Source organism: Sciurus vulgaris (assembly GCF_902686455.1).
Source record: "Sciurus vulgaris genome assembly, chromosome: 2".
Taxonomy (NCBI): domain Eukaryota; kingdom Metazoa; phylum Chordata; class Mammalia; order Rodentia; family Sciuridae; genus Sciurus; species Sciurus vulgaris.
In genome coordinates, this window is record NC_136462.1 from 155,414,937 (window position 1) to 155,427,145 (window position 12,209).

Sequence of the window (12,209 nt, forward strand, 5' to 3'; positions counted from 1 at the left end):
TACATGCACACCAATACACTTTCAGTCTTTGTTTCATGTAGGTGACTAAATCTTGCATGGATAGGAAGAGACAGGAATCACTGTTTATTTAACCTCTTGTGAATCTGGCAATGACAGAACACTCTCAGCCTCCCATAACCTCTGCAAACATGGAGGAGGCCAGCCCCAGTCCTGGGCACTGCCCAGTCTCTTCTCACAATCTAACTTCTGTTCAAAGTAGCAGCTAAACTTCCAGAATGACTTCCAAAGTCCCTACTCTCCCTTGTCCACTTCCTGGGAGTTGTTGCACCTGGATACCTGCAATCTGACCACTCTCTTCTCTTCATCTCCTCTGAGATCAGATATCCGCAAAAGTGGCAGCACTGGCCCCAATTTGCACAGGTAGGTCTCAGCTCCCCATCTATGACAGACACATTTTGTTCATGGACACTGAAGACAGCAACACCTCAGCAGGAATACATGTTACTTTTTATTGAGCAGGACAGGAGAGGTCCATGTGGGTCAGGCACCAACATGTTTGAAAAGTAATGAGAAGGAACAAATAAGGAAAGAGCCAGTTGGGTTCAACACCTGTCCACAGAACCTTCTCTAATGGTCTGCCTGTGCTGGCGCAATAAAAGCTGGGGAACATCTGAGGGTCGGGGCATTACAGGGAAGGGGGTTGAGGAAGGGTTGGCCAATGCAGCTCTGCCTGGCACACACCCTTACTCATTATGACAACTATATTGTGTCATGGAGATTTTGTGCAACCAAGGCACAATGTAGACCTGGAAAGAGCAGAAGGTCCTCTGTAAAAGGGAAGAGAAAAGGACAATCAGTGTGCATTACAATTAACAAGGAAGATATTCAATCTGAGATGTCAGAATGAGGGTACAAAATGATGGAGGTGGGACTCTCAGCCTACATGACCCATGTCAGTTCCAATTCCGACATTCAACCAAACTTCACGGTGTCTGCCATCGCCCTGTGTATTGCTCTAAGTCCACCTGATAGCATGTGACTCTCTCCCTGGATCATGGGGTTCCTCATCCTCCTGCCCCCAGCACAGCCCCAGCCCTCTAAGGAGCAACTTGTGTAAGGCTGTGGGAGCCCCAGGGGTGCAGGAAGGCTGCTCACTAGGCCAGCTCTTTCCACTTCCAGTACCTGGGACAGCCCCAAGAGGGGGCACAGATGGAAGAAGTGGGGACAGGAGAAACACCCCTGAAAGAGGCAGGGTGGGGAGGAGAGACAAGGTGAGGGCAGCTCTCCCCAGAGTCACAGAGAGGCTGGCATTGGGAGAGCAGGGGCAACACCAGCAGTTTTCTTCTGCTGACAGGACAGTAATCTGTGCAGCATGGCTCTGGGTAGGTGGCCAAGGATGACAGAGCTTTTTCTTCCTCCCCAGCAACCATGCCTGTAGCTGTGTCCTCCAGTGCAGCAGGCAGCACCCCCAAATACACAGGGGTGTCCTCCTGGGACCTTAATTACCAGGGCAAACCCACTCTATAATTCAAGTTAATCACATGTACACACACACCCCCTCCTGCAACACCCACAAGTGTGCAGGTCTGCATCTGCATATACTCACACACATGCCACATTTGCATGAATCTAGTCATGAACCATGACACCCTCCCACAAATATACAGACATTCAACACACACATCATGCATGTGCACACACACATCTCTTAACACACTCACACATGAGCATACAAACAAGCTCGCATGGCCCTCTTCATGATTGACCCTGGGCCCATATCAGTGACATACCTTCTGCTCTTGTGGTTGATCAACAAAGGGGCATTCAGCCAAGTCTGACTGAGACTTAGTACAGGAGGTTCGACCTATCTCCAAATCCAAATAGTAGTTCATCCCAGCAACAACCTACAATTAAAATATCAGGATTCATTACAACACTCCAGGTCACTTTCATGTGTATGCTGCTACTTTACGTCACTGAGTTAATATGTTTGCCTAGTGTGTTGGTTAGCTTTTCTCCACTGTGACCAAAACACCTGATGTAAACAACTTAGAGGAGAAAAGGATATTTGGCTCACAGTTAAAGTGGTTACAGTCTATGGTCAGCCCACTGGGTCCAGGTGAGGTCTTCTCTACCACCGGGGGCACTCAGTTGCCTACAAGTGCCTTGGTGCACCTATCTCAGAAAAGGGAATGCTAGCACCTTGAGGCTATTCTTAGGGATTGCTCCAGGGCGCACTATGCACAGGGAATAAAGACTCTTCAGGACATGTTGAGTGGTGCCTGCTCAGAGGACTCTGGATGGAGTCCAACCGTAAGGAAAATTCTGAGACACCCAGAATCAACAGTTTATACACTCCTGTGTGCTTAGTGGCAGGGACATGTTCTGAGAAAAGTGTCCTTAGAGGATTTCATTGTGCAATGTCATATTGTCCATAACAAACTAAGATGGCTACAATGTCACTAGGTGATTCAATCTTAAGGAAATGCAGTGCACATGCAGTCATCATTGTGGGCATATGACTGGACACCTTCAAAGGTCCAACTGGCTGGACCCTTCAAAATGCCAAGGTCATAAAAACAGACAAGGAGTTGCTCCAGATGAAAGGAGGCTGAGGAGACAGCACTTGGGGACATCCATCAGTGGACATCAGCAATATTAAGTCTTTGAATTAGGTAACTGAGTATGCCAGTGTTATTTTTCAAAACTGAATCTTGGATATGTGAGAGAATGGCCATGTTTCCCACAATGTTCACTTAAGTGTTGACTCTAAAAGAGTCAGAAAAAAATAAATGGATATAAATACATGCAGGTACACATGCACACTGGGAGAGCAAGGAGGAAGGAACAAACATGGTCAAGTATTAACATCAGAAGGATCAGGATCTAGAGATGCAATCATGTCAGAATGGGAAAAGAGAAAAAGCTCTATAAAGATCTTTTAGTGAAGGCATCCAGGTGGGGTCTGTTGTTTCTGTCTCCAGTCGTCATTTACTTAACAGTTCACACTAACTCCAAGCACTCTCCGGGCTGGAGGCAGGGAGCTGTAACTAGGGTTGACCCTGACCTTGATCCTGACCTGGAGTCCTGGTGTCCCTGGCCTGCTGGTGGCTGGAAACAGGCACCCACCGGAAGTGCCGGCAGGGTGGGTTTCCTGGCCAAGCCTGAGTGTGGCCAATCCCCAGGACAGGCCTGCAAGAGACTGCAAGGCAACAGAAAATTACCTAAGACAGGCTTGGTTGAGCAGCATGCGTGTGTAAATTCCCAGGCAGTGCAGAACAGCCTGGATGGACAGCAGCAGCTACAGGAGCGAGGACAGGGTTGGGGATGCCTGCAAAGCCCTGTGATTGGCAACTCCTTCTGATTTAGGCCCCAGGGGCAAGCACGCACCTGCTTGCGGGCATGTACCACCCTCAACACGCGGCTATAGTATAGATCGTTGTTCTCCTGGTTGTAAATGCTGATGGCGTAGTCTATTGCCTGATTCACGCCCTTCTCATGGATGTCAGCTTCCTCCAAGCCGCCCAGTACTGGTTGTGAGCTCCCACCTTCCTCGGGTCTCGCAGCGCAGACAGTCACCATTGCTGCCAGCAGAAACACTGGGATGCGCAGTGATACTGCCATGATCAGCTCGGCTATTGAGCTGTACCTGCAAGAGAGCAGTGGGGAAGTGATCCAGAGACCGGGAGTACTACCAGGTTTTTATCCCTCTCTGGTTGCCTGGCCCTCCTTCTTTTCCTGGTTACTCCCACTCCCCACCTCTTGGATCCTGTTGGTCCTCTCCTCGGCACTTCTAGCCCTTCTCTAATGTCCCTTTCTTCTCCCGACCAATAAGACTATTACACCCTTAGGTAATACCCTTATTCTGCCTCTTTCACTAAAGGTTTCCGAGTAAAATCAGTTTTCCTAATAACTCAGCACTATAACTACAAATGATAAGTTTTGTTCAGTGTTAACATACAGCAATATACTCAGAGGCTATTTAAATACTAAAAGATAGTTGACCTTGAGCTTATAGTCCCTTATGACTGGAAATGTTCATCCTTGAAGTGGTCTAGCATTTCCTGCATCTCCACATTCTGAATTGTCAATGGGTGCTATTGTTTGTGTCTTATTTATTTACCTTGTAGCTTCAAACTTGTATTTTAAGAGTTATGATAAATGAGCATGTTCTATCTTTGAACCTGAAGTTGCCCAACCTAAGGAAGGGCTGATTCTATGCATAAAGTACATCAGCACCATTTATGAAATGCAGACCATCTTCTTATCTCTACTCACACTTCACTTCTTTGTTCTGGTTTATTTTTCAACTTGAAATTTTAGACATGCAAATGAGAAGATCTTTTATATTGAGAGTTGCAGCTGAATTTAAAAATCCAACTCTTCCCTTTACAACTAGATCACATCAATCAGACATTAAATTGAAGTGAAAGAGAAGGATATGTATTATAGAATGTGATGAATGAAAAATAAACATGAAAGATCAAGAATCCACTGTTCAAAATATTAGACACAGAGCTCATCTGTCCAACATCAGAACTGAAAATGACATTTTAAAGGGTTTCTGGGTCTTTGGTAAACAATGTATTTTTGGTGTCTAAGCTAAAATTCTGCCAAGAACAAAAGAGTTTAAAAAGTCAGAAAGAATATACTTGACTTTAAAAATCCACTTAATTGGGGGTTGGAGGGTGGGGGCAGGTTACTAAGAATGGAACACAGAGCTCATAAGCACTTAGCCACATCCCCAGCATGATTTGCTATACTATTGTGAAACAGGGTCTCACTAAGTTGCTGAGGGTGGCTTTGAACTCATGATTCTCCTGCCTCAGCCTCCCAAGTTGCTAGGATAACAAGCATGCAACACCCACCAGAACTGGCTAAAATTCAGATCTTTAATAAACCAAAAAAGACCGGATAGAGCCAGAGCATCCTTCTCTGTAATTAGGAGATTTATTTATTGATATGTACCCAGCACTGAGCTAAGCCCTTAACTGAAATTGTTACACCAGGAGACATGTAATTTGTACACTGGTCTATGCCATGACATCTTATAAACTATAAAATAATATATAACCAGAGACAGTGTCCCAGGCAAAGTCCCAGCACCCTGGCTTCTAGAAGACTGGACATACCACAGAAGTTTGTTCTTGTTTTACTGTGATGAAGGAGATAAAACAAAATATTAAGAAGCACAACTATAAATACTTCTGGATTTACTACAAAATTTCCACTCTGGGTAGCTTTCATAGCTGTCATTGTACATGCTTTTTTAAATGTACATTTATTCTGACTTTATATCTATACTATTGCTCCTTATTCTAATGTTCAAACACAAGACACAGTCCTTTCAAATCAGCTAATCAACTTAGTGAGACCCTGTTTCACAATAGTATAGCAAATCATGCTGGGGATGTAGCTCAGTGCTTATGAGCTCTATGTTCCATTCTTAGTTCTCACAGCTCATTAGACCTGTGCAGCCCTTTAATATAAATATAGTATCCATTGTACTCCCCTGACATAAAGTTAGCATGGAACATTTTCTCCTTTATCTGTGTTTTAAAAAAAATATTACATCCTCAGTCCAATGTAAGAGACAAATAAGACTACAGGCATTCCTCACGTCATTGTTTTTTGCTTATTGTACTTTTGTAGGTATTATATTTTGTATAAATTGAAGGTTTCCCATAACCCTGCATTAAGCAAATCTATCTGCATCAATATCTCAACAGCATGTGCTCACTTCATGTTTCCATGTCACATTTTGATGATTCCTGCAAGATTTCAAACTCTCCTATTATTAATATAGCTCTTGATGGGTGTCATAGTACACACCTATAATCCCAGCAAACTGTGTGGCTGAGGTAGAGGGATTGCAAGTTTGAGGCCAGCCTCAGCAACTTAATGAGAATCCTGAGCAAAACAGGGAGACTTTGACTCAATATAAAAAATAAAAAAAAGGGTTGGGGATGAAGCTCAGTGGTTTAAGCACCTCTGGGTTCAATCTCTAGGACCAAAAAATTTAAAAATATGTTTATATAAAGATATAAAGCATAGTTCTCCTAGTGATCTGTTACCAGTGCTATCTGATGTTACTGCTATAATGGTTTGAGGGCACAATGAAGTCAACCATATAACACTGTGAACTTAACCTATAAAGGTTGGATGTATTCTGACTGCTCCATGATCAGTCACTCCCCTATCTCTCTTCCTTTTCTTAGGCCTTGTTATTGCCTGATACACAACAACATTGAACTGAGGCAATTAATAGCCTTATAATAGCCTCTAAGTGTTCAAGTAAAAGGAAGATTAATATGGTCCCTGTCTAAATCAAGAGCAAGAAATAATTGACCTTTGTAAGGAAGGCACATGGAAAGCCAAGATCAATCAGAAGCTGAACCTCCTGTCAAGACCTTGCCAAATAGTGAATACAAAAGGAAAGTCTTTCAAGGAAACTAAAAGTTCTGTCCAATGAACACATGAATGTAAAGAAAGCAAAACACCCTTATTGCTAAAATAGAGAAAGTTCTAGTGTTCTGGATAAAATATCAAATAAGCCACCACATTCCCTTCCCCAAAGGCTAATCTAGAGCATGGATCTAACTCTATACAGTGCTATAAAAGCCAAGAGAGGAGAGCAAGCAGCAGAAGCAAAATGTGAAGCTAGCAGAGGTTGGTTCATCAGGTTTAACGAAAGGATATCTCTACAACGTGAAAATACAAGATGAAGCAGCAAGTGCTGATGAGGGAGGCACAGCAAGGTCTGGCTACAACCATCGATGATAGTGGCTACAGTAAAGAGCAGATTTTTGATAGAAACTAAACAGCCTTATGTTGGAAGGAAATGACATCTATGAATGAGTTAGACATCTTTTCATTGCTACAATGAAATCGCTGAAAAAATCACCTTAAAAGATCATGCTCATTGTCGTGTAAAGAGTTGCGCAACAGAAAGAAGAATTAGGTTCAGTGGATCAGTGGGTAAGAGGACAAATAACACTGCCTCATGAAATCTGCTGAGCTAAAGTCCATTCACCCAACTGACCCTTTGGTTTAAGGACTTTGCCACCTGCTTTTGCTTTGTCATCTGTTATTTGCTAGACATTGAGGAGCAAGCTAGGTTGTATGCTTGGGTAGATACCTAGCAACAAAAGTATGTTCAGAGGCAGGTGAGCCATGAGTACACCTCGCCTGCTGCAATGTGCAGATGAGTTAGGAGTGATAGGACTTTGACAGGAATTCCAGTTGGGTTAAATATTAGCATTTCTTTGGAAAAACAATTGTGAGGTCTTTTTGAGAATAGGTGATTGTAGTGAATGCCACACTCCCCAGGGGACTGTACTATGCATCCAGCTGGATACATGTCATCACAGATAATCCTTACCTATTCCCAAGGGAGCAGAACCACTACTGTCATCAGAATGACCCCTGAGTATTGCTGACTTGGCCTTGTGGTCCTGTGACATGATTCTGAAGTGACCCACTTGGAATCCCAATCCCAAGAGTAAAGGTGTAGATGTGAGTGACCAAAAGTAAAATGGTTCTTTTTTCAACTGCATTGTGCTGACAGCTTCTCCAGTTTAAATGTGTTTGGCCAATGAACTCAGCAGGGTATAGTGAGAAGGAATGGGTGGCCACATTTTGTCTACTGGTGCCTCATCTGTCCAGCATTGCCAGGTATGGTGGGGACTCTTCTCTCTCTGAATCTTTTAATGATGCTGTGGCTTCATCCAAGGCCACTCCTGCCAACAGTGATGAGCCAGCTCCTGCATCTGAAGCACCCAGGCCTCTGAAGAGCCTGTGAATGACAGCCACCAAAGCAGCTACAAGACAAGTCAGAAACATGGATGGTTTGTCACTAGCAATGGCTAGTTACAGGTACAAGAGGAAGATTGTCACAACAAAAATATAAAATATCAGGGATAAATTTTAATGGAAAATATGAAAGATACAGAAAATTTGTTTACTCCACTGAAGGACATAGTTATAGCATGCCAAAATGCAAAGCTAGAGGATTCAACATTGTCCAGATTATTCCCAAATTGAAATATAAATATTGAGCTGCACTCTAGGTTCAAAACACAACTTTGAACTGAAAAAAAATGTTTTCATCTGGAAGAACAAATATATTCTGAAAACAAAATTTAGGGGAAATGAAGAGAATCAAGAAAATATCCTTATCTAAAATGGTGTCATTGGAAACAAGAAAGAGAAAGCAAGGAAAGAAGCAAAGAAGGAAGGGAGGAAGGAACAGAACAGACCCAGATACATGGTTAAGAGCATTTGGTGGGGAGAGGGTGTACCGGGGACTGAACCCAGCGCACTTAATTACTGAACCACATTCTTAGTCCCTTTTTGTATATTTTATTTATTGACAGGGTCTTGCCGAGTTGCTTAGCACCTGGCTAAATTGCTGAGGCCATCTTTGGATCCTCCTGCCTCAGCCTCTGGAGTCACTGGGATTACAGGTGTGCATCACTGCACCTGGAAAGAGCATCTTTTGGAAAAAAATAAACTTAGACTCACATGACAGCATATAGAAGTGAACATATGAACATTTTGACTGGATTAATATGTATTTACTGCTTTCAGTAAGACACTTGAACACATTGCCACATGAGAGCACTCAGTGTTTACAAATAACACACTGAACTCCCATGAGGAAGGTACGATCACTGCACCTACTTTATAGATGAGCTAAGGGAGGCTCAGAGTGCAAAGAATTGGCCTGAGTTGTAGATACAGTAGAATTCACTCCTGGGTGGTCTGGCTCTAGGGTCCCTGGACATTACCACCTAAGTCTACACACACACACACACCCAGAGGCATGTCCCAGACACTACCATTTTGTAACAAGTCACCCTAACACTTGAGGAGTGGTAAGCAAACCTCTGGACTTAATCACAGTGATCCATGTCAGGAACTCAGGAAATGCCCAGTTGGGCAGTTCCTTCATGGGGGTCTCCTTGAAGTCACAGTCATATGACAGCTGGTGCTGCAGTCACCTGGGAACTAACAGAGAACTGGATATTCACAGTGGCCCACTCACCTGTCAGTGGATGCACATTTTGGTTGAGAGCTTAGCTTGGGTTATCACCTGGAGCACCTCCTGAGGTCTCTCAGGCATGGCAGTCTTGAGTATTCAGCTCCTCACAGAGACCCTGGCTTCCCCCAGGACAAGGATCCAGGAGTACTCAGCAGGGACCTTTCCTGACCCCACCTTGGAAGTCACCATCTCCCTTCCTGGGAAGTTTTGGTTGTTGTAGTCATTAGCACTAACAGAGTTAGGAGGCAGTGACACAGAACCCATACTTCCATGCCAGGAGTGCCAACAAAGTTCTGGGCCATGTTTTGAAACCTCCATAATATATGACAGCATTGATGAAAACTATCTAAAATTTGTTGAGTATATACTCTAAGCCAGACACTGTACTGAGCCTATTTCTGGGGATTATCTTATATAAAATATATGCTTATAATACATATTTAAAATAAATAAAGCAAAACCATGCAGCAGGTGGAATTTCTCTCCAGGACAAACTGGTTGCAGTCAGCTCTGAGTCTGAGTGGCTTCTGGCTCATGTGCCTCATCCAGAGCCTATGGACCAGCAATCTATAAGTTGCCTGCTCCTGAGGTGACTTGAAATGGGACCAATCGGCATCCCTGTGGACTGTGGCCAGAAGGCCACCATGAAGGGTAGGGAGAGGGAGTAGACACTCAGGGAGACGTATAGGGAGACTCACACTCTTCCACCCTTCACTTCCTCTGATGGAGAGAACACAGGAAGGTGGTTGCTTAGGTCAAACCCAGATCTTTCATGCAAGTAGAATCTCCTGACAACCTCCTAGCAGGGGTCCTACTATCTCTGTCCTGCACCTGCAGCTTTGTCCATGGCCACTGCTTCCCATAGTTCTATGGGTCACTAAATTCATAAGGCCTGCCCAGTATTGCCCAGTCTCAGATTTATGATCTTCTGGGTGTGCTTTTCTTCCCTCATCCAAGAACTTTTGTTAAATGAACTCAGGGGTAAGAAGGCTGCACTTGAAAGGCTGGATAGGAAATGAGGCACCATGGGAGGGAGCACTTGGCCTTGCTGGCTGGGCTCTGCCTTTCCACCCCAAAACTCCTGGGGTAAAGCCTCCATTCTCTGGATGGGTCTCTGTCATTTCACCTTCAGTGCTTATAGCACTGACTGCAAGAGAGTGTCCAAATGCAGTTTCACTCAAGGAAGGCATTTGAGAGCCCCATGTCAGTGACTTAAAGAGTGACAGATACACCCCTTTGCCCACTGCAGAAAGGGATGAAGCATGTGTATTTTAGGACTGCAGTCTCCCTGTATTTGGCACTAAAATAGCCCTGTTCTATTCAACAGTAGTGACAAGGTAATATTAATGCAAACATCCTCTTGGAAATAGAAGCATGTCCACTGCATGTCAGTTCATTTGTGTTTTAAATGCTACATCCCTTAAATAAAACCTCACACGAAGACTGTTTTATAATCAAGTCAGAGAAAGTGCAGGGAGTGTCCATTGGTGAACCCCACTGGGCTCTGATCCCCGGTGCATCGGAGGACGTGCTGCCTCCACTCTGCATTATGTTGCTCTGTTTTGACTTCTGGCTGGTATTTCCTCAACCAGTTACATGCACACCAATACACTTTCAGTCTTTGTTTCATGTAGGTGACTAAATCTTGCATGGATAGGAAGAGACAGGAATCACTGTTTATTTAACCTCTTGGGAATCTGGCAATGACAGAACACTCCCAGCCTCCCATCACCTCTGCAAACATGAAGGAGGCCTGCCCCAGCCCTGGGCTCTGCCCAGTCCCTCCTCACCAGCCAAACTTTCAGGATGACAGTCTAGGTCCCTACTCTATGTTGTCCATTTTCTAGGAGTTTCTGCAGCTGGATACCTGCAATCCCACCTCCTATATTTTTCTTCATCTTCTCTGAGACCAGGTATCTCCAAAAGTGGAAGCTCTGGTCCCAGTGTGCATAGGCTCCATGGATCCCCAAACAGCAATTACTCAGGAAGAATACATATCATGTTTTATTAAGAAAGGCAGGAGAGGTCCATGTGGGTCAGGCACCAAAATGTTTGAAAAGTAATGAGAAGGAACAAATAAGGAAAGAGCCAGTTGGGTTCAACACTTGTCCACAGAGCCTTCTCTACTGATTGGCTGGTGCTGGCACAATAAAAGCTGGGGAACATCTGAGGGTCAGGGGCATTACAGGGAAGGGGGTTGAGGAAGGGGTGGGCCAATGCAGCTCTGCCTGGCACACACCCTTAGTCATTATGACAACTGTATTGTGTCATGGAGATTGTGTGCAACCAAGGCACAATGTAGACCTGGAAAGAGCAGAAGGTCCTCTGTAAAAGGGAAGAGAAAAGGACAATCAGTGTGTGTTATGGTTAACAAGGAAGGCATACAATCTGAGATGTCAGAATGGGAGTACAAAATGATGGAGATGGGACTCTCAGCCTACATGACCCATGTCAGTTCCAACTCTGACATTCATCCAAATTCCACAGTATCCACCATCGCCCTGTGTATTGCTCTAAGTCCACCTGATAGCATGTGACTCTCTCCCTGGATCATGGGGTTCCTCATCCTCCTGCCCCCAGCACAGCCCCAGCCCTCTAAGGTGCAACTTGTGTAAGGCTGTGGGAGCCCCAGGGGTGCAGGACTAGGAAGGCTGCTCACTAGACCAGCTCCCTCCACCTCCAGCACCTGGGACAGCCCCAAGAGGGGGCACAGATGGAAGAAGTGGGGACAGGAGAAACACCCCTGAAAGAGGCAGGGTGGGGAGGAGAGACAAGGTGAGGGCAGCTCTCCCCAGAGTCACAGAGAGGCTGGCATTGGGAGAGCAGGGGCAACACCAGCAGTTTTCTTCTGCTGACAGGACAGTAATCTGTGCAACATGGCTCTGGGTAGGTGGCCAAGGATGACAGAGATTTTTCTTCCTCCCCAGCAACCATGCCTGTAGCTGTGTCCTCCAGTGCAGCAGGCAGCACCCCCAAATACACAGGGGTGTCCTCCTGGGACCTTAATTACCAGGGCAAACACACTCTATAATTCATGTTAATCATGTGTACACACACACACACCCTCCTGCAACACCCACAAGTGTGCAGGTCTGCATCTGCATATACTCACACACCACATTCACATGAATCTAGTCATGAACCACCACTCTCTCCCCACAAATATACACACACACACTCAACACAAACACCTATGCATGTGCGC

General features: G+C 44.8%; 1 protein-coding gene across 1 annotated transcript; it reads right to left on the minus strand.

Moving 5' to 3' along the window:
* Positions 1-252: 252 nt before the first annotated feature.
* On the minus strand, positions 253-5,706 carry LOC306655348 (cystatin-C-like; the record flags this gene model as incomplete). The annotated part of the gene is made up of 5 exons (XM_079129709.1): positions 253-400; positions 709-788; positions 1,752-1,865; positions 3,352-3,610; positions 5,702-5,706. The coding sequence occupies 5 exons, from the start codon at positions 5,704-5,706 to the stop codon at positions 253-255; spliced, it is 606 nt and encodes a 201-aa protein (XP_078985835.1).
* Positions 5,707-12,209: the final 6,503 nt, after the last annotated feature.